Consider the following 27,039-nt stretch of genomic DNA (forward strand, 5'->3'; position numbering starts at 1 on the left):
CACCAGGCCTGACATCATGAGTTCAGTCCCTGGACCCTAGATGATAAAAGGAAACCCACTCTTCCAATTTGTCTTCTGAACTCTGTCTCTGTCTCTGTCTCTGATGGAGACACTTCCTTAAGAGAGGCCCCTCACCCCAGGTGACTCAAGTTTGTGTCAAGTTGACGAAAACTAGCCAGCATATTGCTCCATTCCTTTTCATCCAGATATAAATAGAATGTAGGTTGGGGAAAATGTGTAACTGCTTCAAAACTTGTTCATTTTAGTTTTAATTAGTGTATTAATTTGCATTGATCTACTTTTTGAAAGAAAAGCTTGATTTTCTTCTTGACTAGGTTTTCAAAACCTTTCAAGTGTCAAAATCCATTTTGTGTGTGTATGTGTGGAAGGCCAGAGTTCCTGTTGGGTGTCTTCTTTATTGCTCTCCACTTATTTTTTGAAACGGGCTTTCACTGAACCTGGCACTTCATTTTATGTAGGTGTGTTGGCCAGTAAGTCCCTAGAACCCACCCCTCTACCTCCCTATGCTGTTGATACAGATGTGCCCCTTTGTGCTTGCCTTCTTTGTGGGTGCTGGGCATCTGAATTCAGGTTTTCTCACTGAGCCATTTTCCTAAGCCCAGTACTTCAGTTCTTAAATTGGAAAGTTGCTAGTTTGCCTAGAGTTGATCTGTTTTCAGAATATAATCAGCATTGTTGTAGTTTAGAAATATGAGTAGGGAAAAATGGAATATTTGCATACTTACCATACAATTTTCTGAAATATCCTTAGTTTATTTTCTTATTATAAATGTAGTTTTTCCTCTGAACTACAGAGAACAAAATAAGGATCTTTAATTGAAAATAAAAACAGAATTAAGTTAATTAGGTTAGATGTATGCAATTTGGCAAAATATCAGAACTGAAAACTAATAGGCTTATTTGTGATAAGAAACATGCTACCAGAAAGATCTTCTGTGGCATACAGAAGAGACAGTGTGGGTATGGGGGAAATACGGAATATGTACACACCTGCAGATGAGCAGTGGTCTAATATGGAGAGTAACAGGAAGAGGATGTATTTATAGGATGGGGAAGGGAAGGATTATATAAGGTAGGTTTAGTAGATAAAAGTCACAAAAGAGGAAGGAGAGAGTTAATGGAATGGTGATTGGGAGAAAGTGACATCATTAGAAGTGAAAATACCCTGCCTTAGACTAGTTGAAGAAATGTATATTTTCTCAGAGATCTAAATCTTTTTGACTGGGAAGTTGGTAGGCAGAGAAAGCATACATGAAATACGGTGTTTAATTCTAAAGTTGATTGTAAATTTTACACAATCAGTACAAATTATTTATAAATGAATAATTCGTATAAATAAACATACATTATAAATGGATATATGGTAGGCTTGAGTGTGAAAAAAATCATGAATGTCAAGTGAGATTGTATACATATAATTGTTTGGTTCTAAGACTGCCAGTATAAGTCTCACACACACTAGATAAAGGCTCTATCATTAAGGTGTATCTCCAGACCCTGCCCTGTCTTGTATTGTCTTTCTGTCTGTCTGTCTGTCTTTCTTTCTGATAAAGTCTTGGTATATAGTCCTGGCTGTCCTGCAATCTGTTATATTGACTAGATTGGCCTTGAGCTTGTGGTGATATAGCTTCTGTAGTGCTTGGATTTTTGTTGTAACTATGCCCTTCTCCCTGGCTCAGTTAATTGTTTTCTTTTCTAAGGCAGGGGCTTAGCTCTGCCCCAGAGTGAAGTAGAAATTGCTCCATAGCCCAGGCTGACTTCAAACTTGCTTCATAGCACAGGTTAACCTCAAACTCCTGGTGTCTTCCTACATCAGCCTCCTGAGTGCTGTGGTTCCAGATGCACACCACCATGTTTGGTTTGTTCAGTGCTAGGAATCAAACCGAGGTCTTTGTGCCTGTTATCAACTAAGCCACACCCCCTGATAGCAGTGTAGGTTTTATTACAGAATTGTAGTCTTCTCTTCATGGGTGTACATTTTCTGTGAGGTTTATTCTAGTAGTACTGATTGTAGTCACAAAAGAATCCCTGAAGTCCTAAAAGGTCAAAGTTCTTTCTTGAGACTTGACTTCTCTCATATATCCTTGACTGGCCTGGAATTCACTGTGTAGACCAGGCTGGCCTCCAACTCATAGAAATCTGTCTGCCTGCCTCTGCCTCCCGAGTGGTGGGATCAAAGGTGAGCGACACCATGTCTCGTGATCAAAGTTCTCAGGCTAAAATCCTGAAGTCTAAAAGTTTACCAAAGCACAGTGCTAAAACATTGAAATCTCAGGGTTTTAAATCTGGAGAGCACGCTGAGCAATTGCTGATGCAGAGACGTCTCCAGTATTACAAAACATCACAGGGTAAAACTATTAGAGACTGGACCATTGAAGATAATAGCCTTTAGTTTTTGCACTAATTGGCATTGGACCTAGAAGCCTCACACATGGCAGGCAAGTGCTCTACCACTGAGACACAGCCCATAGCCCGGATTTAAAAAAACAAAACAAAACAAAAAAAAACAACCCCTCAGGAGGCAGGGACAGATGGAGCTCTGAGTTTGGGGCTAGCCTGGTCTACAGAGTTCCATGATGGCTACACAGAGAAACCCTGCCTCAAAAAAAAAAATTAAATTAAAAAAGACTATTTATTTATTGTGTGTGTCTCTGCTTGCACATGCCATGGAATGTGCATGGAGGTCAGAGGACAACTTGCGGAGTAGGTTCTGTTTCCACCCTGTGTGTCTTTGGGATTGATCAAGTGTGTAGTTTCTTGGCAAATGCCCTTATCCACCCAGCCATGTGCCATCCTCTCTTCATAGACTCTTATGTTCCTACTGCTTCTGTCGGGAAAACCAGGTGTTTTGCCTTGTCTAATGGATGTCAATTTCAAAGCTACCTCTGCTGTTTGATTTTTAAAATGTGTGATGTTCTTGCTCCAGGTGGATCTGGAAATGGTAGAAGGTATTTGCACGTTTATGTATTCATGGCTTTCCAGAAAAGTCAAAACACTTTGTAAATTTTCATTTGAAGATTTAGTACACTTAGTAAAAATTTGAAAATGGTCATCAGTATGTGAAAAGAATCTATTTTCAATAAAAGGAAAAATATGAAAAAAGAAAGAAAGAAAATGGGAGTTTAATTGGTCATTTCCCTCTCCTGCTTGACAGCTCATCTTTCTGTTTTTCTCCGCCTTCTAATTATCTGCTTTTCCTTCCTTGGCATTTTCTTCTGGTTTAGCTTTACGAGGAGCAGGTGGTGTTTTATTCACCATGCTCTCCACCCACTCCCTCAGGAAGTGCCTCTCCACGGTGTGCACAATGCACGGGTCTTAGACATATTTTCCTCATAGTCTGAAGCTTACTCACTTTGCAGGGAATGTAGGAATATGTGTTTGGACTATTATCAGAGATGGAGATAAAGCTGAGCAGGACCAAGCAGGCACTGACTTGAGCATGACTACAGAGAACTATTACCCCTTATTTTAAACTTTTAGCATTATTTTTCTTATAATTCAGTGTGCTTTCTATTCATTTCCATATCATTTCTGGAACCGGAATTAAATTACATAAAGAATTTTAGAAATTTAGAATTTGTTATATGCAGTTTTTCAAAATTCAACTCCAGAAGTGTGATATCACAGCATTGACTTAGCATGTAATCGTGTGCATGTGTGTGAAACTACTGAGACTTCCTCAGTAAAGGAGGAGATGTCTTATTTGTATATCTGCATTTGTAAAAGGGAATGTTTCTCAAGATCTCATTTCTTTCGGTTGTTGTTATGAAACGGTTATTCATCAACATGTTGTTTTGGTTGAGACTAGATCTCAGTTAGAGCCTGGCCTCAATTAGTGATCCTTCTGCCTTAGCTTTCTGAATGCTGAGATTACAGGCATGTGTCACCATGCCTAGCTCATAGATTTTAGGAAATATTTAGTGTGGAGTAAGGGAGAAGGAGAGAGAGAGAGTGACGGAGGGAGAGGTAGAATGGGCATGTACAGGGGCTGGAGAGATGGCTCAGAGGTTAAGAGCCCTGGCTGTTCTTCCAAAGGTCTTGAGTTCAATTCCCAGCAACCACATGATGGCTCACAACTATTTGTAATGAGATCTTGTGCTCTTTTCTGACATAAAGGCATACATGCAGGCAGAACACTGTATACATAATAAATAAATCTTTAAAAAAAAGATATAGGAGTAAAATTTAGAATCCAAGGCTTCTAGGCCTATCCTTAAAAAAAAAAAAAAAAAAAAAAGAATGGGCTTGTACAGCTTTCAGGAGTTGATTCTCTCCTTTGGCCATGTAGGCTCCTGGCATTGAACTTGGGTCCACAGACTTGGTGGCAAGTGTCTTTATCTGCTGAGCTGTCTTGTGTCTACCCACTTTCCCCCCGGAGATTTTGATTATCTCATCAGTGTTAGACTGTCTTTCATAGTAGTTCATATTACTGGAGTTACAATGAGCTGAGTCTATACAATTATTAGCCTTAGTTAAAAGTTTTTCTTTTGGCCTATTTATTTATGAATGTCGTTTATCTGCTCACTGCTATAACTTTGCTGTCATTGTTAGTATACGTGGATTGCTTTTACTGCAGATACCTGTGCCATTATTGCCTATTTTATTGTATAATTTGGCTTGTGAAGTGTTCTGTCATGTTTTTGTTTTTCAAATCCACCTTCAAAAATGTAAGTAAATGTCCTCTAAAAACAAGACCCACTAAAAGTAATTATAGAAAGTAGACTCAGGAGAAAAACTGAGCTTATTAGCAGGAGATGGGAACGAAATCTCAAGTGTGTGAGTTCATGACAAGAGCTTGACATTTATATCAGACCCGTCAGAGATGTATAGTGAAATAAGGTCTAACAGAGTTCTTTGTATTTAATAATAGATTGCCAATGGTGACCTCAGCTAGGTAAGTCACAGTAGAGTGGTGAGAAGAGAAGCTAGAACAGACCATGTTAGAAAAGAAATGGGAGGTGTCCTAGAGAATGGGCTCGTTTGTCAGTGTGGCCAAGAGCCCAGCAGTGAAAAATCACTGAGTAACTGTTTAAAAACAAAATGAAAGGTAAGATCATGAATGAAGACTATAGTTCTGTTTTATATACTCAGTCTTAAAATCTAGTTGAACACCTTTCTTTCAGAGTCTCTGATTTAGTTTTATTTCATATCTGTTTTGCTAAGGAGAAGTTAAAAAAACTGTTTCATCAATCCTGACTGGTTACTGTTTAATACCATGCTGTACCCATATGCCCATACTGTCTACGTGATTGTCTGCAGATACCTGGGCTTTGTTGGAACTACATGTTTCCAACAAAGTATCGTTGTTGTTTTTAAAGAAATAATTAGCTTTATTGTTTGGGGTTTTTGTTTGTTTGTTTTAAAAGAAATTTTGCTTGTACAGTTCTTTGGTGTGATCTTATTGTTTATAGAAGTGTTTAAATTGTTCAGTTGTACACACAGTTGTATTTTGTCATCATCAGCATGAGAACGGACATGGCACCTCACGTGGGCTCTTTGGACTTCACCCTTTCAGGTCTTAATTTTTATGCCATACTAGTTATCAGAGAAAGAACATGTGTAAACAAAAATGGTGTTCCAGTCTTTAAAAAGATTTTTAAAAGTTATATACACTTTAAACTGCCTCCGCTTGAGCTAGCTGAATTACTATTTTTGCAGAGGTGGAAGCCTTCCACAAAGTGGAGGGCTGTATATTTATTATATACGATGGGTACTTTTTGAATTGGGTAGCAATCATATGACATGGATAGTTTTAGAGAAATTAAGTAACTTTGCTCAGTTTAAAAATTAGCTACTGTAGGCCGGGTGGTGGTGGCGCACGCCTTTAATCCCAGCATTCTGGAGGCAGAGCCAGGTGGAGCTCTGTGAGTTCGAGGCCAGCCTGGTCTACAAAGCGAGATCCAGGACAGGCACCAAAACTACACAGAGAAACCCTGTCTCAAAACAAAAACAAAAACAACAAATTAGCTACTATAAGAATCAAGCCTAATTCAGATTTTTTACTTTTATTCTCAGATAGAAGGTTTCCTTTATGTGTTTTAGAGGCAAGATAAGAGGGTCTTTCCCTAAGCCTCATTTTCTCACCCTCTGCTTGTTGATATACATCCCATTTTCTTTTTGCTAAGTTAAAGTAGGGGAAAAATGTTGAGAAATACTAATGTACCATTTTGTTGTGTCTGGTTTTAGGGAGTGTATTTGTGTTTCAATCTCAGAAATGTTTAGAGATTCCTTTGTGGTTTTTTGTTTGTTTGTTTTTCTTTTTTAATTTTTGAGACAGGGTCTCCCTATGTAAACCAGGGTGGCCTTAAACCTCTCAGAGATCTGCCTGCCTCTGACTCCCTAGTGTTGGGATTTAAGGTGTGTGCCACCACACCTGACAAGATACTTTTCTAAATCATGTTGTTTGGCAACATACAGGGAATAAGTTGTGCTTTGAGTCATTCTTGGAAGAACATGGTGGGAAGCTGAGTTATGGATTCTACTCAGTTGGATTTCTCCTTTCAGGTTTATTCATTTGAAACACTGAGGGCTAGGCAGGGGAGATGGCTCGGATGGAAAAGTTCTTGGGCTGTAGGCCTTACAGCCTGAGTTTGAGCCCAGAAATCTACCCTAGAAAGAGAACTGAATCTCATAAGTTGTCCTGATTCCAGCCCTTGTGTGTGCATAGCATGTTTACACCTGTATACACACACACACACACACACACACACACACACACACACACACCCTCTGTATATATACACATACATACATAAATGAATAATAAAGAAAACTGAGGGAAATTAGGTGTGGCACATGGCCTATAATTCAGCACTTGGGAGGCAAAGGCAAAATGAGTACGCAGCAAGTTCCAGGTCAGCCTGAGTTATACAGCAGGACTACTGAAACCACCACCACCCTCCAGAACACTGAGGGTTTTGGGGTGTGGTTCAGTGGTAGACCACATGTAGCATGGGTTGTAGCACCAGTCTAAGGGGCTAAAGTCCCAACAAACAACAATGAAACGGAATATTCAGAGACTAAATACAGTTTATAGTCTTGGTGACATCTCTACCTTTTATTCATATTTATAATTTATACTTTGTTTACTTTCAAAATGAATTTAAGAGAGTGATTTTAGGTTGTAAAATAAATTGTAGTTACAGGTGTATACTCTTTTTTTATGTCTATTAAAACATATTTTGTGAAGTTTTTTCCTTTTTGTAAATGACTGTAAGATATTTGAGCTGGGCAGTGGTGGTGCATGCCTTTAATCCCAGCACTCATGAGGCAGAGCCAGGTGGATCTCTGTGAGTTCAAGACCAGCCTGGTCTACAGAGGGAGATTCAGGACAGGCACCAAAACTACACAGAAAAATCCTGTCTCGAAAACCAAAACAAAACAAAAAACAAAAACAACCGAAAAAAGAATTTTGAGTTTGAGCTTTGAAATGTCTCTAATTTGCCTAGGCAAGCAAGTCTCTACTCTCTAAGATTTCCTCTGTGATTCGTAAACCAAAGAGTACTCTAGTCTTAAAAGTTAGAATATTCTTTTGGGCAGCAGGAATAATAATTATTTTGATCTTGTGTATAATAGTTATTTACCGAACTACAACTGGGTGAAGTTGGTATTTCAGAGAAAAATACAGCTCACAAATACGGATGGATAGGCACCAGTGTATTGCTAGACATGTGTAAGTAAGTAGACATGCACATAGACAGAGGAGGAGTAAGCTGTTTGGTCTGACCCAGCAGAGATCTGCCTTCTTCCCTCTGGGTAGTCATTGACATCATTTACTTGACAGATGTGTGTGTGTGTGTGTGTGTGTGTGTGTGTGTGTGTGTGTGTGTGTTTTCTTTAGTGAAGGGACAGGCCACACCCGTTAGTATCGTTTAGTGTGGAGGCTTAGGGTCTTCTTACTGTCCAGGTGACTTGAGTTCAGTTACATGAGCAGTGCATCGTGCTGTGTAAAGGTGCCTCAATAAAACCTCTACACTCCAAAACTCCTCAACACCCACCATGCCCCATTGTTACGTGTGGATCGTGAGAGAGGAAAATATCCCAACTCCATGGGGAGGGACGGTGGAAGTTTCAGATTTGGAATTCTCTCAGACCTGCCCTATGTATTTTCTCCTGTGGCTTATTTTAACCTATAGCCTTCTATTTTATTTCAGAATTTGAACATAATAGCTTTCAGTGAATTTCATGAGTGCTTCTAGTAAATTATTGAGCCTAAACATGGCTTTAGGAACCTTCCAAGTTTGGAGTTGGTGTCAAAATGGAGGACATTTTTGAGTCTTGCGTTTTATATAAACTACAGACAGAACACGCTATCAGACAGCCTCCTAGGAAGCAGTGTGGAAGTGTCAAGTAAGTGAAGAAAGATAAAATTAAGCAAAATCAGGCAAGATGAGGGAAGAGAAAGTTTTAAGATTTGCTAGAAACATTACCTAGTTAGGAACAGGTGGAGACAGGTCAGAGAAAGGAACACGGGAGGGGTACTGCTTGCTGTAAAGCTTGAGATGGGATGACAACTGCCAAGAGCAGTGTTTCCCGTCCACTGGTGAGGACCCGTGTGACTCGGGAGGCTAAGCTTTACCTTTGAGCGGTTTCATCAAAGTCAGGCTGTTTTCTGCCTGCTGCTTGTCTAGTGTGGGTCCTTTCTTCCAGTCCCTTTTGGATCCTTTCAGGTTCATGCTGTTTGTGAGGAAGGAGCAAAGCAGAGATGAGAAGCGGAAGGAAGAGACAGTAGAGGAACAGATAAAACTGCCTTTTTTCCATTCTTAGATGGAGGAAACCGTATTTCCTTTCATGCCACTGCCGCTGTTCTCTGCCATACTCCTTAAATTTTGTTTGCTTGCTGAATTGTGCGGTCCTAAAAGGCAAGAAATGAGTTTGTTATTCCTCTTATTCAGCTGGACAAAGAAGGAAAGTAGCATTGATTAAATGCCTCTTGTATGATGTGTCACATGACTTGCCAATGTCACATGTAGCCACTTAAGATTTTTCAATGTTTATATTCCATAAACGAGATTTAATAAACAGATGCTTTCATACATATTAATATTTATGATTTTATAACCAAATAAAACTGATGGATCACTTTTTTTAGTGAGTCCTAATTACCAGTGATTTTATATACCAACAATCATTTACAAAAATACACAAACTTTTTCCTTCTTAAAGCTTTGTATTCCTTTGCCTATTAAATTGTGCTGTGCTTTTCCTCCTCAGATTTATCCTTATGTAATTCATTTTATGTATTAACATGTTTCATGAATATTGATCACCCTGTTTCTGCAATAAAAATATGTATGTAAATTTAATTCTAAAGCATCTCCTAGTCATTACATTATAGTCCTCATGTAGTAAAGCTATACAAATGTAGTAAAGTATAAATAATTAAATAAAAGGAAATAAAATGACCAGAAATAAATCTTTTAAGTGAGGTGGTGAAACTATTTCTAAAACTTTGATTCAGTTGGTTTAATCTTTTGTGGATTAAATAATACTCATTGCTGCAACGAAGTAGTGTTCAGGATTGCTGTGTGTATGTGTGGTACTGGGGCTGAGCCCAGGGTTTTGCCAACTCTAGGCAAGTGTTCTTAACCTCCCCTTCAAACCTTTTTCTGAGACAGTTTTGCTAAGTTTGCACACTTGGACCTGCTTCTGCCTTCTTAGTGCTAAGATTACAGGTGTGCAGACTTGACTTCTTTCCCTGTGCACTTGTCCTGGCCGAGCAGTCTGTTCCCATTGTTTATTGGATTGTAACAGAATTTTCAACAGTGTTGTTATTTAAACACTATCATAAAAATCACACACCAGCTGATTATTTGATTAAGCTCTTCAGTATTACTGAAAGCAAAACTCAGAAACCACCAGGCTAGCTGATTACTGTCATAGAGACATGGCATTCAGGGAGGTATACTTGGAAAAGCTCTTAAGGCTCTTGCCTTCCCCTCCCCATCCCCCAATGCTGGGCATCAAACCTAGGACTTCATGCAAGTTAGGTGTGATCGCTTGTATTCATCTGGGTTATGAGGGATTAGCTAAATTAGGTTAATTGAGGCGAGATGTCCCATCTTGAATGTGGTAGCATTCCATGGTCTGAGGACCTGTACCGCATAAAAAGGAGAAAGCTAGCTGGGTATAAGCATTTGCCACTCTCTGCTTCCTGTCTGTGGATGCAATGTGACCAGCATCCTTACATTCCTACGGCCATGCTATCCTCAACACTATGGACTTCCTCAAATTGTGAGTCAAGTAAAGCCTTCCTTCTGAAGGTTGTTTTGGACAGGTATTTTTGTCGCAGCAGTGAGGAAAGTAACTGACACTCTCTGAAAAGGGGTTCCTAAGTAGCTGGATTATACCCATTATTGGTCTTTTTCTCAGAGGCATCACGTTTGCCTGAACATTTCACAGAGGGTTGAGGAAGAGTTGATGTTGTTAATTTCAGTGTGGCTATGTTAAATGGTTTTTCTGGATGAATTGTTATAAACAATTATGAATAAACATTTATTAAAAAATACCCGTTTTAAGGAGGACGTCTGATTTCCAACCTCTCTGGCAGAGCAGGATTTCTGTATCAGACTTACCAGATTTGCTCTTACAATAGAAAGAGTCTGACTTCATTTTTATTGTTTATATGTCTGTGCGCATCTGACTGCGTGTGCAGATGTGTGTGGAAATGCCTGAAGAGGCGAGTAGAAGGCGGCACTGGATCCCTTGGCACTGGAGTAACTGTATTTGTGAGCTGCCCAACGTGGTTGCTGGGAGCCAAACTCAGGCCTTCAGGACAGAGCAACAAGCATTCCTAAACAATCAGCCACTCTCCAGGCAGACATTATTTCTCAATTAAAATAAATGTGATGATATACATGCTCCTGTAATGACTTCCCTTGCTTCATCTCTCCCCCCTCCCCCCATCTCCTCCTTCCCCTCATTCTCTCTCTCTCCCCTTTTCTCCTGAGTTAAGAGTCTCAGCATGTTGCCAGGACTGCTTTAAACCCTTCACCTCAAGTGGTCTTTCAGCCTCATGAGTAACTGGGATTAGAGCTTCTGGTGTCTCTGTCATTGTAGGCAAGTGCTCCCTCCTGTCCCTGTGACAGTTAATACTAATTATTAGCCTGGCGGAATTTAGAATTACTTAGGAGACAAGCCCCTGGACGGGGACACACACACACACACACACACACACACACACACACACACACAAACACACGAGAGATTCTCTCGATTAGGTTAATTGGGATGGGAAGACTCACCTTAATTGTGCGGACACCATTCCATGGGATTCGGTCCTAGACTGAAAAAAGTGAGACAGTGAGCTGAGTGCTAGTAATCCTAGTTTCCTGCTTGCTAACTGTGGTGACAGTGTGGCCAACAGCCTCTAGCTCTCTCTGCCACCAGGACTTCCCTGACAGGCTAAGTGATACCCTCAAATGTGAGCCCGAACACAACTTTTCTCTCTTAGGTTTCTTTTGTCAGGAAGAGTCACTAAGACAACCCTTAGGGCTTGTCTTCTGATACTTAATCCTTGTTGATAGAAGAGAGAGCCAGGAGCCTGGTTTGAAGTTTGTTGCCAGGGACAAATAAGTCTATATGGTTTATATTTTGAAACTCTCTGAACTTTGTTTAATAGGACTTTTCCTGAAAAGTAATACATTATTTATTAAACACAGCACAGATATAAACTTTTTAGATGAAACTTGTCAATCTTTTCTACTGTTGGAGGTATCTAAAAATAGAACATTATAGCCAAAGTTCCTCTTTTTTTTTTTTTTTTTTTGCTTTTTGTTTTTTTGTTTTTTGCTTTTTTGGGACAGGGTTTCTCTGTGTAGTTTTGATGCCTTTCCTGGATCCTGCTCTGTAGACCAGGCTGGCCTGGAACTCACAGAGATCCGCCTGGCTCTGCCTTCTGAGTGCTGGGATTAAAGGCGTGCGCCGCCGCCGCCGCCGCCGCCGCCGCCGCCGCCGCCGCCGCCGCCGCCACCACCACCACCACCACCCGGCCAGGTTCCTCATTTCTAATTTATAACTTTATTCTTTACAGAAATAATGTAACAGAAGGATCTGTAGTTAGTTTGTAGTGCATTAAATTTTTTTTAAATGTATTTTATGTATGAGTGCTCTATCTGCTTGTATACCTGCACTCCAGAAGAGGACATCAGATCCCATTGTAGATGGCTGTGAGCCACCATTTGATTACTGGGAATTGAACCCTGGAAGAACAGCCAGCTCTCTTAACCCCTAAGCCATCTCTCCAACTGCTAGTTTGTAGTGCTTTAAAAAAAAATCCCTCCTCCCCTCCCCTCTCACCACCTATCCCCCAACAGAGTTTTTCTATGTAGGCTTGGCTGTCCTGGAACTAGCTCTAGACCAGGCTGGCTTGGAACTCACAGAGATCTGCTTGCCTCTGTCTCCCAAGTGCTAGGATTAAAGGCGTGTACCACCACTGCCAGGCAGGAATTCTTTATGGACTAAATATTATGGACTGTTCTTTGTTTAGAATCTCAGAGTTGTTTTTTTAATCCCAGGCAGTACAATACACGTCTATTCAGAACAAACAGGTCCAGTGAATAATAGCACTTGGGAAAGAGAAAGGTGTGGGGGCTCACAAAGGTTTCCTAGTGAGATCTGAGCTTGCTTTACCCAGCAGGGCTGCATTAGAGGATTGCTTGACCACGTGCATGGTTACCACTTGACTGAGCGAGGGGGAGGTCATTTGCTACACCCCTTGGCATTCCTATAAATAGCCCTTTAGAAGAGCCAGGAGGGGCCAGTGGATAATGATCCAGGCCCTCCCAAGGCTATCCTGTGTTTCTGTTTCTCTCCCCTCTATCCTTCTACCTCAATATTTCCACCTAAGGCTCTTATCCCTCTCTCCTCAAGAGTTCCCTGTCATAAAAAAAGTGGGAGCTGGTCTCCCACAGAAAGGAAAAAAAAAAAAAAAAAGGAAATCAACATTACTTTTCTACATAGACCTCTGTTCCTTCTTATGGAGATAGAGAAAACATAACAGGCTTGAACAGTGGAGTTGATGACCTGGAAGTGGTTGGTTGTCTGTTTCTGTGACAACCTCAAAAGAAAAGTCTTTTCATCTTCAGCAGTACAAATTGAAGATGCCTGTTATAACATTTATAGCAACCTATATTTTGTAGATAGAAAAACTGAGATAAAGGAGTGAGGTTCCTGTCAGTGGTCAGCAAGCTACTGAATAGGTGAGCTGAAAATTCCCGCTCAGTGGTGGGGTGCTTGCTGTGCATACATGAGGACCTGGTGTTTTGATCACTGTACCCATATAAAGCCAGCCCTGTGGGGACCGGAGAGAGGAGGATCCCCAGGGGTTGCTTGCTGGCTGCCAGTCTAGCCGAAAAACGCCAGCTCCAGGTTCAGGGATAGTCTGTGCCTCAAAGGAACAGGATAGAGAGAAATAGAGGAGGACAGCTGGCACCCTCCCCTGGGCACTTAATATGTGTGTACAGGCATGTCCACTCGTGCACATGTGCCCATATACCAGCTCCCCACTCACATCTACTAGCAACAGCAACCAAAACCTTCAGCCGGGCCTGGTGGTGAAGGGTCATAATCCTGGTTTCTTGGGAGGCTGAGACAAGAGGGCTACAAGATCAACGTCTACCTGGGCTGCACAGTAGGTTTAAAGCGAGCCTGGGCTGCTTAGTGAGACACTAAGACACTTTCTCATTGTGAAAGAGGAAAAAGTGGGCCCTTGCTTAGCATGTGTGTGCATATGTGTGTTTGGGGGGGGGAGTGGGGGTGGATATGAAAACGTATGCTATTCTTTTTTAGTACATAGCTTGGTACATGGTAAATGTTTACTATGTAGTTAATGAATAGTCACAATGTTCTGTCAACTTTTAAAATCCTTAACACTGGAGTTAGTAGTTAAATTTGAAACTGCGGAAGAGAGTACTGTTACATGTGATTCACTGCAGAGAATACTAAAGGTACCTTGTGTTTCAGTCCATGGTCACATTGATGCCTTCACGCCTGGGGTGGTGTCCGAGGAAGTGACTAGTAACAGTGAAGAGCCAGCTGCTTGGATATTCCTGATGTTTGTCAGTCAATTCAGAGACATACACCAGTGTCATAGTGTTCATTTGATAGAACTCAACAGATTGTACCCTCCAGTTTGATGGGAGAACATGCAGTCAAATGAGTCTTGAGGCAAGTGTGTTTGTATGTTTGTCTGACCAGGGTGTTGTTGTGTGTTGCAGGTATTCTCTGAAACCAAATGACCAGATCTTGGCTGAAGACAAGCACAAGGAATTGTAAGTTCATTAGACCTCAGTTGTACATCATTCACTCTATGAAGTAGGTGTATGTAAGCCGCTTGATTTAAAGATTACATACGTACACACACACACACACACACACACACATATATATATACATATACTATGGCTGTAATCTTAGTGGGATTAGAGTAATTTGCACTGTATAATTTGTGCTTTATCACCCCATATATATTAATGCACCCCAGAGTAATTGTTTGTGATACTCATTGAAATATGTCACTTTGTATTTGATTTTCCAGATTATTGTTACATTTGGAAACACATCATTTCTTTTTCTTTCCCTGGATAAAACACGGAATTCATAGTTAATTTTGTAGTTTTATTCTGGTGCTTTTTCTAGCACTTGCTAAAGATGAATAAACATGATTCTATTTCTTTTATAGTTTTATACAAAAGCAAATACCTGCCTGTTGTTTAGAATAAAGTACTTCAAACATGAAGCCTGAAATTTTTTTTTTAATGTACATCTATCTTTTAGATTTCTATTTTTTTTTTTTACTTTTGAGAACTACTTACCATGGGATGCTGGGATATTTTCTTTGACATTTTTCTACTGGAAGGTGGTATTTTAAAGATTGCCATCTGACAAGGACTGTCAGTATTTTAGTTACAAATGATCGGTTTGGAAAATTTGAAACTTATGTCAGTCTTTTGAACAGGATTGTCTAAAGAGGGAAGCTTTAAACTTTTTATATGGTTCTATTTTATTTTAGTCTATTTTCCCCATTATTCAGTAAAGAAAATGCTGGTAATGTTGAATATTATATAAACAGGCAGCATCAGTGCTGTAAAAGGAAGACTTGGAGGACTTTAATTCTAATTATATCTTTAGGTTACACCATATTACTTACTCTGCTTATCAATTAAGTCTGTATCCCATTTATAATTATATTGATTTTCCAAAGTTCCTTGGAAATTTTCTTAGTATATTAGATACATTTAATTAATTAATTAATTAATTAATTATAAAATTCTCACTTTGTAGCTCTGGATGACAAAGTATCACTATGTGCCCTGGCTACTTTTGAACTCAGAGCAACCCTCTGCCAGGCAGGTGCCGGATTATGGGTTACGGAAGAGAGCCACAACGCCCCGTAGCCATTTTATCTTCATGTCTAACTCAGATCCCTCTTGATTTACTTAACTGAGTCTTCATCTGTATACACAGCACATAGGCACTATGTCTTGTTTGTTATGTAACATTTGAATTGTCTGCTCTTCGGTTTGTTTTAATGTTTATTTGTTAGCTGTCCAATGTTCAGTTCACCTCCATGTTAAGAACTTGACTAATGATTTTTTTCTTGCAATTTACTATGAAAAATCATTTCTGACATTTAATTTTACCAGATACATAAAAATGTAGCTCTGGAAGAATTAAACATACACTGTACATTCACCCACATATTCAACCTCTGGATTTATGTTTCGTTGTACTCATCACTTTCATGTTTTGTCTTCAATCCATTCATTAATTTGTCTTTTTATTTATTTATTGGTTGGTTGATTCATTTCAAAGTAAGTTTCAGATGTCAGAAGACTTCCCCTTAAATTACTGGGTTTAGTAGTTAAGAGTTTCTTGTTTTGGTTTGTTTTTTTGGTTTTTGGGTTTTGTTTTTTGCTTTTGTTCTTCTAAATTTCTTATGCTAGAATTTTGACTAAGGGAAATCATAGGTGTGACTTTTTTTTTATTTAATAAAGCCACCTTTTTCTTCTTCCCCCTCTTTTGGCATAGACCTTCACTGTGTAGCCCTGGCTGGCTTGGAACTCTCTTTGCATACTACCATGCTGACTCTAAACTCACAGCGATCCCCCTGTCTCTGCTCCTTGAGTGGGGACATGATAACCATGAACTACTATGCTTGGCTATTCAGTTTGTTGTTGAGGTAGATCATCATTATTGTTGCATGTGCCATTTTAATTCCCTTTTTATTGCTGATTAGTATGGCTTTTTTTTTTTTTTTTTAAGACAGGGTTTCTTTGTGTATCCCTGGCTATCCTGGATAGTATGGTATTTTTATCTGAATAGTCTATCTGTTCTTTATTGGCAGTTGGGTGACTTTTTCTGTTTTCTGTCATGTAGTTTCTTTGACCTCTGCCCTAACAAAAACTTCCAATTGAATATGAATAGAATCTTGAATTTAAATTCATATTCAGCTCTTCATGAAAGATGTTTATAAATAATCTCAATTTTGCCTTCAAAATTCAAATAGCTAGAATTCTCACTGAGAAGGTAGAAATGCTAATCACCCTCGTTTGATGATGACACATTGTGTGCATGTGTTGAATTGTTGAACTTTACTATGCCCTATAAATATGAACAAATATTTTATATCTGTTAAAAAGAATAGCCCAAATCTCTTTGTGCTTAAGACTAGTGCTTTAAAAAATTTACAATATAGATATAAAGCAAATTTTATGGCTGAGAAGACAGCCCAGTGACTAGAGAGCTTGCCAGGCAAGTGTGAATCCCTAGATCACATGGAACATAAGTACATTGTGTCTCTGTAGTCCCAGTGCTCTGGCGGTGAGATATGAGGTGTAGATGGAATTCCCCAAAGCTTGTGGGACAGCAAGATTGTTGTGCTCAGTGGCAAACCACAGATTGACTCTGCTTAAAACAAGATGGATCATGATGACCTACACCCGAGGTTGTCCTCTGACCACCATATATTTGCTGTGGTATACATACACTTGCACTTAACACACATGTAAAGCACATATGTACACACGTACATGTATGTACATACACGAAAAAAATTACCAAAATGTAATTTTCTAATCAACGATGCATATATTATCTTATAAAACACTATTATTAATTCTTGTTTTTGTTTTATTTTGTTTTTGTTTTTCGAGGCAGGGTTTCTCTGTGTAGCTTTGGAGCCTGTCCTGGAACTTGCTCTGTTGACCAGGTTGGCCTCGAACTCACAGAGATCCGCCTGTCTCTGCCTCCCAAATGCTGGGATTAAAGGTATGCACCATACCGCCTGCCTCTATTACTGATTCTTATATTCAAAATAATCAACTCATTATGATATTATTAAAAAACCTGGATACTATCACATTACTCACTTGCCTACACTGTACCCTGATTCAGTGTATACAGACAAGCTATCAGTAACTGATAGTTGGTATTGCTTTATGTGGAATCACTGTTTTTATTAAAAATATATACTGATAGTTGGTATTGCTTTATGGGAAATAACTATTTTCTATTAAAAATTGTCTTAGTTCCCAAAATCTGATGAGTCAGATTCCATAAACAGTCACTCATACTTCATGGACACTCTCCCCAACCTCTTCCTGGAAAACCCACTTGTCACACGGAAGGTATTTGTCAGCAGTGATATTTGTTTCTCTAAGCAGAATGGTTTTCCTTGTTTCTACACACTGAATTCTCTGCTCTAGGGGATGTTTTGAGTTAGGGAAGTAGAACAGGTACAGTTGTGATGTGATTAATCCAAAACTATGGGCTTCATGCTTGGCTCTGTGAATAATTACATAATGAAATTGGTTATTAGTTTTCTATGGATTTTTTTTAACTTCATTGCAATCTTAGTTTTATAAATGGAATAGCTTAAAATAAGAAAAGTGTCACATTTGTTCAGTAGTTTTTTTCCTTGCTTGCGCCAGTTACTGTGTATGAGCATAACACATCTATGAAAAAGTGCACCCGAGAAACAGTCTAAAGAGAGAATGGTCAATTTTGGCTCACAGACTCAGACTTCAGTCCAAGGTGGCTTGGCTTCATCCCTGTAGGAGTGTGGCAAGACAGAACATGGTATAAAGGTGTGCTAGAGGAAAGCTGCTCTGGAAGCCAGCAAGAGAGAGAGAGACAGAGATTCAGAGGGAGGTGGAGGTATGAAGGAGGGAGAGAGATCAGAGAGAGAGGGAAGGAGAGAGTGAGAAAGGACAGTTGCCAGGAATGAGATAGTCGTTTACAGGCACACCACCTCCAACGAGTCCCCACATCTTCCTATTTTTATCACCTCGATAATGCCATTAAATTCTTAATCTATCAGTAAGGTGGTCCATGGATTAAGACAGAGCTCCTGTGATTCATTCTTGATCTGAAAGTCTTATTTTTGAATATTGCATTAAGGACCAAGCCTTCAACAAATGCCAGGGGCTGGGGAGTTGCATTTTATATCCATGCCATATCATTTTACTAGGCACCATTCAAAGATATTGTATAGTTTTTGTATATTTATCATGTCTCAGCAAAGTTATTAAAAAAGTGAAAGATACTAACTTCATTTGTAAATAGAGACTTAAGAATAGTTTGTTTTCTTATTTTTGGACAGATCTGCAATGTAGAAGAAAGAACCATTTTTTTTTTACACAAATGTATTTGTTTTATAAATATGTAAATTTTATATTGCTTTGAGTATGAATAGTATATTGAGATGTGATCCTGAAGATTCATGTAAGAAAAGTTAATAGTTGGTAAAGTTATTACTGAAAGCTTATCCATACTACTTTATAGAAATTAAACTTGATAGCTGATTTTTTTTTTCTCCACTTTGCTATACTCTACAAAGCAGGAGGAAATATCAAATATCTCTTAAAGGACTTAGATCTATTTGATTGACTTTTTAAGACAGATACTAAGGTAAAGTCTAATACCCCATTTTGTCATGAATATGGTGAGAGTCATATTAATAAAGTGACCTGTTATAGGTTAATATGTCCATTTAATGACAATGCTGAGCCAGAAACTGGTCTCCTGATTCCTATTAAAAATTCTTTGTTTGTTTCTTGGTTACATCAAAAAGCCCCCTAAACATACAGTAATTTTATTTATTTATTTATTTATTTATTTATTTATTTATTTATTTATTTATTTATTTATTTATTTATTTATTGGTTTTTCGAGACAGGGTTTCTCTGTGTAGCTTTGCGCCTTTCCTGGGACTCACTTGATAGCCCAGGCTGGCCTCGAACTCACAGAGATCCGCCTGTCTCTGCCAATTTTATTTATTTTTAAAGATTATTTTATTTTGTGTGTATGAGTGTTTTGCTAGCATTTATATGTATGTATACCATATGTGTGCATGTTCCCTGTGGAGGCTAGAAGCGGTTCTCAGGTTCCCTGGACCTAGATTTACAGATGGTTATGAGCTGCCATGTGGGTACTGCGAACCAAACCCTAATCCTTTGCAAAAACATCAAGTGCTCTTATCTGCTAAATTAACTCCCCATGCCCTTATACAGTAATTTTAAAAGGTTAATATTAGATTTAGTAACTGATAAGAATCACCACAACATCTTGCTGCCTAAATTAGTATCACAGGACCAATTTGTGATTTTAGAACCAATACTAAGTGGGTTGCAGAAAATCAACCAAGTATTGTATATGCTGTGGGAGGTCACTTCCCACTTTTTCCAGGGTTCCTATGAGGAGGAGAGAGGGATAAGAAATATTAGGTAAAAAGATAGCGAAGAGGAGAAAGACAGAAACACAGGATAGTTTCGGGAGGACCTGAGTCAATACCCAACGGCCTTTTCTGTTTATTCAAAAGGATTTTTATAACAATGCAAAGGGGAGGGGCAAAAGACCACCCTCTTGCTAGATCAAAGCACACCGTACAGCCAAGTGTAGACCCTTCCAAACACCTGATAGCCACACCCATGTTCAAATCATCCCCTTATGCACCCCTGCTAGGTAAAGCAAGCTCAGATTCTCTGACCCTGAGTAATTTGGGCTTCCACACTATGCATGACTTCGAAGTTGAAGACACTTAAAATTCCTTTAAGGTAAGGCAAAAATACAAAGGTTTATATCAGATTCATACAAAAAATGTTTATGCTTATGAAATGTCAGACTCATAATTTGAGTTATATTCTACATTTTTATCTATTTTATATAAAATAATATTGAACCTGTTTTGTGTTTTTCATTTCCTTGAGTACCTTGAGTATCTTACTCAGGACCCTCATCATTGGCATCTTTGTTTGCCTTAGATCTCCTTCCTCTAGACCACGTCAGACTTCTTCTCTCTTAGTCTTTTTGAGTCTATGCTTGTTTCCGTTGGGAAATTTAACCTCTAAGATACCAGTCTCCTTTATGTAAGAGACATTTATTCGTGTATGTTTTTGTTTGTACGTTTGTTTCCAGTGGTGGGGACCAAACTTGGCCTCATGGATACAGGCAAGCACTCTTAACACTGAGCTACATCCTAGCAGGCCCCAGAATCATATTTTAAAGTTGTCTTTCTATGTAGTCTTAATCTTTGCAAGGTAACTTTGCTACATTGCTTTTTAAATTGGTCTTTGAAAAGCTCCTTTGGGTGTCTACTAATTGGTTCTTTTTTTTGGGGGGGGAGGGGGAGGACAGGGTTTCTCTGTGTAATAGGCTGGTCTGGAACTTGCTTTGTAGACCAGGCTGGCCTCGAACTCACAGATATCTACCTGCCTCTGCCTCCCGAGTGCTGGATCAAAGGTGTGCACCATCACCACCACCACCACCCAGTGGGCACTAGTTGGTTATATATATATATATATATTTATATTTTGGTTTTTGTTTTTTTAAGATTTATTTATTATGTTTACAGTGTTATGTCTGCATGTATGCCTGCACACCAGAAGAGGGCACCAGATCTCATTATAGATGGTTGTGAGCCACCATATGGTTGCTGGGAATTGAACTCAGGACCTCTGGAAGAGCAGCCGATGCTCTTAACCTCTGAGCCATCTCTCCAGCCCCACTAGTTGGTTCTTATGAAGCTGCTACTCTGGTGATAAATACTCAACCTGTGTTAGAATTGCTGACTTCATCAGGTACCTTCTTTTTGGATCCCAGACTAGCATCAAATGAGGTCATTTAAGTCTTAAGCATATCCCACAAATGATTCAAACTTTTCTTATAAATTTAATGGTGGAATCTAAGAGGCTATATCTAGAGATTACTAAATAAGGGAAAATAGGGATAATAATGGCAAATCATTAATCCAAAGCCCAGGTGTTATTTGAGAGACAGCTTTTCCAAGAGTAGAAGTCTGTGCAAAAGGCTATCAGTACTCAGGAGCCCAAGGCAGGATGATTGTGTGTTCCAGGTCAGCCTGGGCTACATAAACTTCTAAACCAAGAAAGGTGTTATGAATATTACCATGTACACAAACCTGCAACCATACTTTTCTGTATTTATGTATACTTAAATTTTTTTTAAAGATTTATTTATTTTTATGTGCATTGGTATTTTGTCTGGATGTATGTCTATGTGAGGGTGTTGGATCCCCGGAACTGTACTTACTTACAGACAGTTGTGAGCTGCCATGTGGGTGCTGGGAATTGAACCCAGGTCCTCTGGAAGAGCAACCAGTGCTCTTAACCCCTGAGCCATCTCTCTAGTCCTGGTATATTTAAATTTTAGTGTACATAGTTTCTTTTTAGCTTCATTAAATCCCTTTAAAAGAAGATTTTCTTGATTTTTTTTATGTATATTAATTTTTCCTCCATTTATGTGTATACCACCTGCATGCAATACCTGAAGAGGCCAGTAGAGGGCGTTAGAACCCACAAAACTGGAGTTATAGAGAGAGGATTGGGAGCAGCCATGTGGGTACTGGGAACTGAATCTTTTTATAAGTGCAGCCAGTGCTCTTAAGTGCTGAGATCCCCATCCCACCCCTAAAGATAAAGTGTAATTATTACCATTTTACAAAGAAGACATTAAATGCAAAAGGCAGAACAACTGAAATATTTTCTCAACTGCCAGGCTCAGGTGTATCATCAGATACCTCACTGAAAACTCAGAGGAGAAGGTTCAAATTGCTAACAACATACTCACTCCCTTTACTGGTTAGGTCAGCAGTTAGCCATGCCTATACACTTCTTTCAAAAATTTAACTCATTTTTTTTTTTTTCCCCTGAGACAGGGTTTCTTTGTATGGCCTTGGCTATAGAACTTGCTCTGTAGACCTGGCTGGCCTCAAACTCACAGAGATAGTCCTACCTCTGCCTCCTGAGTGCTGGGTGCTGGAATTAAAGGTGTGCACATTAACCTAGACAGGTGTGTTTAGTGCTTTTCCCTGAACCTTGGACCTCTAACCTTTCTAGTTCCCCAAGAGGCTGATGCAGGAGGATTCTGAGTTTATGAACAGCCTGGGCTGATAGCATGATCTCTTTCTCAAAAAGCAAAACAAAAATCATATCCACCAAGAAGCCAATCAATTTCCCTATTTTTTTCTGACAACAGAATAGGTTTTACTTATAATGGTGTTGTGTCCTGATAGACATTGCTAAGCTTCTAATAAAATTCAAAATATGTATGTGCTAAAAATCTTACACTGACATTTCCTTGAGATCAGTATACACTTGCTTCATATTTAAAACATGAGGTACTCATTACCCATCTCCCCTGGGAACTTCGAGTACACTGCTGTTCGGAGGCCTTGTTTTTGAGACTGAAGCTAAGTTATGTGGACTTGTTCTCCAAAGAATCAAGAGTTTATGTCTTTTTTTTTTTTTGGTTTTTCGAGGCAGGGTTTCTCTGTGTAGCTTTACGCCTTTCCTGGGACTCACTTGGTAGCCCAGGCTGGCCTCGAACTCACAGAGATCTGCCCGCCTCTGCCTCCTGAGTGCTGGGATTAAAGGCATGCGCCACCACCGCCCGGCCGAGTTTATGTCTTTTAAAAGGACATCTTATTAACTAATTGAAAAACAAAACTGAACAAAACCACTACCAGTTCTAACGGCAGTTAATGAATTTATATTTTGTGTCTTCTTGGAAATGGAATGCTACCACATGCATGTTGTCTGTGTTACTTTGAGTCAGCTAATCATTGAGATAGACCTGTAGAGGATAATCTAAGCTCATATTAGTGACTGGAATCTGTGACTTCGAGCAGACTGTGACTGGAAATTTGTTATATTATCATTTTATTCTTTGGTGTTATCTCCCTCTGTGGAACTCCATAAAGACTGCAGCATGATTTCCCAGAATGTAACAGAGCAATTAAAATACTATGCAGACTAGATTGGAACCTTCCCTCAAAGTTTCAGTTAATACTTAATCAGTTCCATGTGACATTTTGACCTTGGAGCCATCCCTCAAGTCCCCTTCTGTTGTCGCTGTTTTGTTTTTTTAATGTTTACCATTACAAAAGTACTTCCCAGTACAGCACGTAGTAATGCATTAACTTGTATTATTCTTGAAATTGTTTAGTGTTAGAAATTGTTTTAATAAGAAATTTAAAATATTGCCTAAATATCACAAGTAATGTAAATCCTTCACTTTGGCATATTTAAATGTTGCTGTCTTTATACTTTCTTAGCAGAGAGCAAAAATCTTTATTTTTCCACAACATTTGAATCAACTTTGTTTATAAGTACTTCTAATTTTAGCAACCTCTTTGTGTTGGTAATCAAGTTTACACAGTTACTGTAACTGCTCTTTTGGGTTACAGCTTTTTAAAAACAAGTTTTAGGTTTCTCTAATCAGAATTTTTTTTTTTAATATGTTGTTCTGGGCTTTGGATGTAGCTCAGTGGTTTTAGGTGCTTACCTAGGCTATTCAAGGGCGTGTGTGTGTGTGTGTGTGTGTGTGTGTGTGTGTGTGTGTGTGTGTTTAGTGTATGAGAGCATAAACCTTTTAGGTACTTAATCTCTCAAAAGTCATGAGATTGGCTGGACCCCTATCAGAGAACTTCCTTCTGCAGTAGATGGGAATTAACATAGAGATTCACAACTGGACAATATGCAGAGAGTGAGAAATTTTGGAGCACTTAATAATAAATAGGATGTTTTCACGAACCCTCAGGGATCTGTTCTGAAGAGGAGATGGGAAGACAGTAAGAACCAAAGGTGATGGATGAACTCCAAGCAAACAGTGTCCTCCAGACACAACAGGATTGATGCATATACAAACTCAAGAGATGGTGGCAGCATGCACAGGACCTGCACAACTTCAAGCCAGACAGGGTCCCATCCCCAAGAGGGAAGTAGACAGAGGCTCTCACCCCTAACCAAGAAGCTATCGGCAGTTGATACCCTCTGGCAAAGGGGAAGTCAGTTCTCCAATGGAGTGGGTGTATCATCCACACTACAGGGCAGGCCCCGTGCCCAGGAGTAGTTGGTCAACACAAAATAAATTCAGCAGTATTGTCATGGGCTTTTTGTTTCATTTTGTTTTGTTTTGGCACTTTTTTCTCTTATTGGTCTTTTGCTTTTTTGTTTGTTTGTTTTTGAAAGAGAAAATTGAGTGGGTTGTGAGGTGGAAGTGGGAAGGATCTAGGAGAAACTGGGGGAGGGAAAAACGTGTTCAAAATATTTCAGTTTAAAAAAATTGTGAGATTTATATACTACTCTTATGAAGCTTTTGCTTGCAAGTGACTCACAGAGTCCTAGATGCGGATGATTTTGAGTTTATCATCCCTAGGGTTCTGTTAGGCTGCTAACCTTAATGGTTACAAATAGTTATTGCTGTTCCAGAGGTAAGCTGTAGTTGGGAGTATTTATTGACAATAAGAAAGTGTTTCTTTTTAAAAATTACTCAAACAGACTTTTTAATGTGATTGGCCTCTATATCACATGTTCTTTTCTAAATCACTTGCTTGCAAAGAAAATAGTTATTTGGGCTGGGGATTTGCCTCAGTTGGTAGACACCTACACTTAATCCTCAGAATATATAATCCTTATAAGACAGGGCATGGTGACTGATGGAATCGCAGATGGGCCACCACACCCACTTGACATTTACCTAGGTTGTGGGCATCTAAACTCATGTCCTCATCCTTCAATAGCATGTGCTTTATCTCCTGAATCTTCTCTCTAGCCTTGAAATACTTAACAGTATAAAGTGATTGATTTTTTACAAGGAGTCACCAGGTATTGTTTAATGCCTAACTTAAACCTTCCCATTTTCATTATTGTAATGAAAATGTTCCTCACATTTCTGCCTGTTTTCAGGTAAAGACAATATTGAGTACCATTCTTTTAATTTTAGTCACGACTCTCCTGTGGCATGAAAATCATAATTAACCGGGATTTTCTTTTCCCTTGGTGCTAGGGATCCAGTCCAGTGCCCCACACATGCTAGGGGGGTGCTTTATCACCCCTGTCTCCTGTGTTCAGTGCCTTTGCTGTCCTACCTAACTCCTCAGTTATCCAGTATGTGCACTAGGAAAACATTGGAACTTTGAATTTTCCCTTCTAGTAAAAGAGTGCTGTTTTTATTTTCTGGTCATGAATTTTTAGTTTGAATACAGGTTGATAGAGCGCTTGTGAGATAGATTACCCAGTGACTTATACTGTGTTCCCTTCTTGTGGTGACCCCTTTGAAGCAATAGTAGTGTTTCCTCCCTTAATGGGGGCCTCACAGGCATGCCTTTCAAGGGCACTGTTGGAGCCATTCCTGTCTGGAGAGCTGTTGTAAATCTCCTCCACCATCCTTAGCTTTGTACTCTTATCCTCAAGAAACTTATCAGTTGTCTGACTAGTTCTCGTGCTCACCATTTGCATTTGGCCTGTTACAGTGTCTTAGTGATTGCTTTGGGGTTTGTAATTTCTTCTCTAGTTTCGAGTTTCAGATTTTTTTTCTTGAAAACTTTGTAGCCCTGGCTGACCTGGCATGCTGCGCCACACCCAGCTCAGACCGTTTCTTGACTGGTTTCTAATCTGGTTGGATTTTACATTAGAAGCACTAGGTTGGCCTGTAACTCTGTTTTCTTCCATCTCTAGATTAGGAGCCAGCCAAAGGTAGTTAGTTACTTTTGTCTTTGTAACTTTGGGGATTGGCAGTTTGCCAAGTGTATTCTAGGAGCTGAGTATATTCTTGTTTTTATGCTTGCCTATTTACTTATTGATGACTTGATCTCACTGGCAGGCCTGGAACTTTGTAACTAGACCAGATTGTCCTTAAACTCAACTGCCTCTACTTCCCCTGAGCTGAGACTAAAGGTATGCACCAGCATGCCTGGCTCAGTATATTTTTTAATGAATAAGTATCGTGCCAGAATGTCTCCAACTCTATCCATTCTTCATTCTTTCATTTTTCTCTTCTGAAATGTTACAGTAGGACCTAGGATTGTCTGTTCATACTGCTTATTCAGTAACGTTCTGTGTACTTTGTACTTCCCCCTCCTAATTGTCCACTTCCCTAAAACGTGAATTGGTCCACACTTGACTAGAATATTAAGATACCTTAAGAGCTGGATGTGGTGAATCATGGTGTAACCTAGCACTTGTGAGGCCAAGGCAGGATTGTCTGGAGCTTGATGCTGCCCTGAGACAAACAAACCCTACAAAACATTTCAGTGGTTCTGTATCGTCAGTATCAGGCATGGTTTGTAGGTTGTTGCTAATTGGGACCTTGCCTTCTCCTCTAGTGATAGTCCTGGGTCAGCTTTCTTCTGTGCTTTGCCAACTTTTCTTTTTGTAACTGAAAATGCAGCTATTTTTGTCTGAAAGCTCTCATTCAGCCCTGATAAGCTTGCTTCTACTGTGCTGTAATTTTTCTGGGAGTCTCCTGTATTAGACTGAGTTTCTCACAATGTGTGGTGTGTTCAGTTATGCTGAGTACACTGCAGAGTTTTGTCCATTGGATTTTGTTGCTTGAGCTCTTCAATGCCTATGGATTTTTTTAATAACTGTGACTTGAAATGAAAGTTAAATCTTAAGAAAATTATGTTCTATCATTTGTGGGAATTTTAGAAAAATGATAGATTTTAAAGAATAATCCAAAGGGTATGATATATAGTATATTTGTCTGCATTTATAGGTA

At 39.2% G+C, this 27,039-nt stretch overlaps 1 protein-coding gene across 3 annotated transcripts in view; it reads left to right on the forward strand.

The window, feature by feature from the left end:
• Nucleotides 1–27,039, forward strand: part of Adk (adenosine kinase) — a 409,106-nt gene that overhangs the window by 41,702 nt on the left and 340,365 nt on the right. For all 3 annotated transcript variants that reach the window (XM_052733565.1, XM_052733567.1, XM_052733566.1), the window contains exon 3: nucleotides 14,238–14,291. In XM_052733565.1, coding sequence (XP_052589525.1) covers nucleotides 14,238–14,291 — 54 coding nt within the window. The remainder of the gene's footprint in view (nucleotides 1–14,237; nucleotides 14,292–27,039) is intronic.

Source organism: Peromyscus californicus, unplaced genomic scaffold (assembly GCF_007827085.1).
Source record: "Peromyscus californicus insignis strain IS unplaced genomic scaffold, ASM782708v3 Scaffold_12__1_contigs__length_115047231, whole genome shotgun sequence".
Taxonomy (NCBI): Eukaryota; Metazoa; Chordata; class Mammalia; order Rodentia; family Cricetidae; genus Peromyscus; species Peromyscus californicus.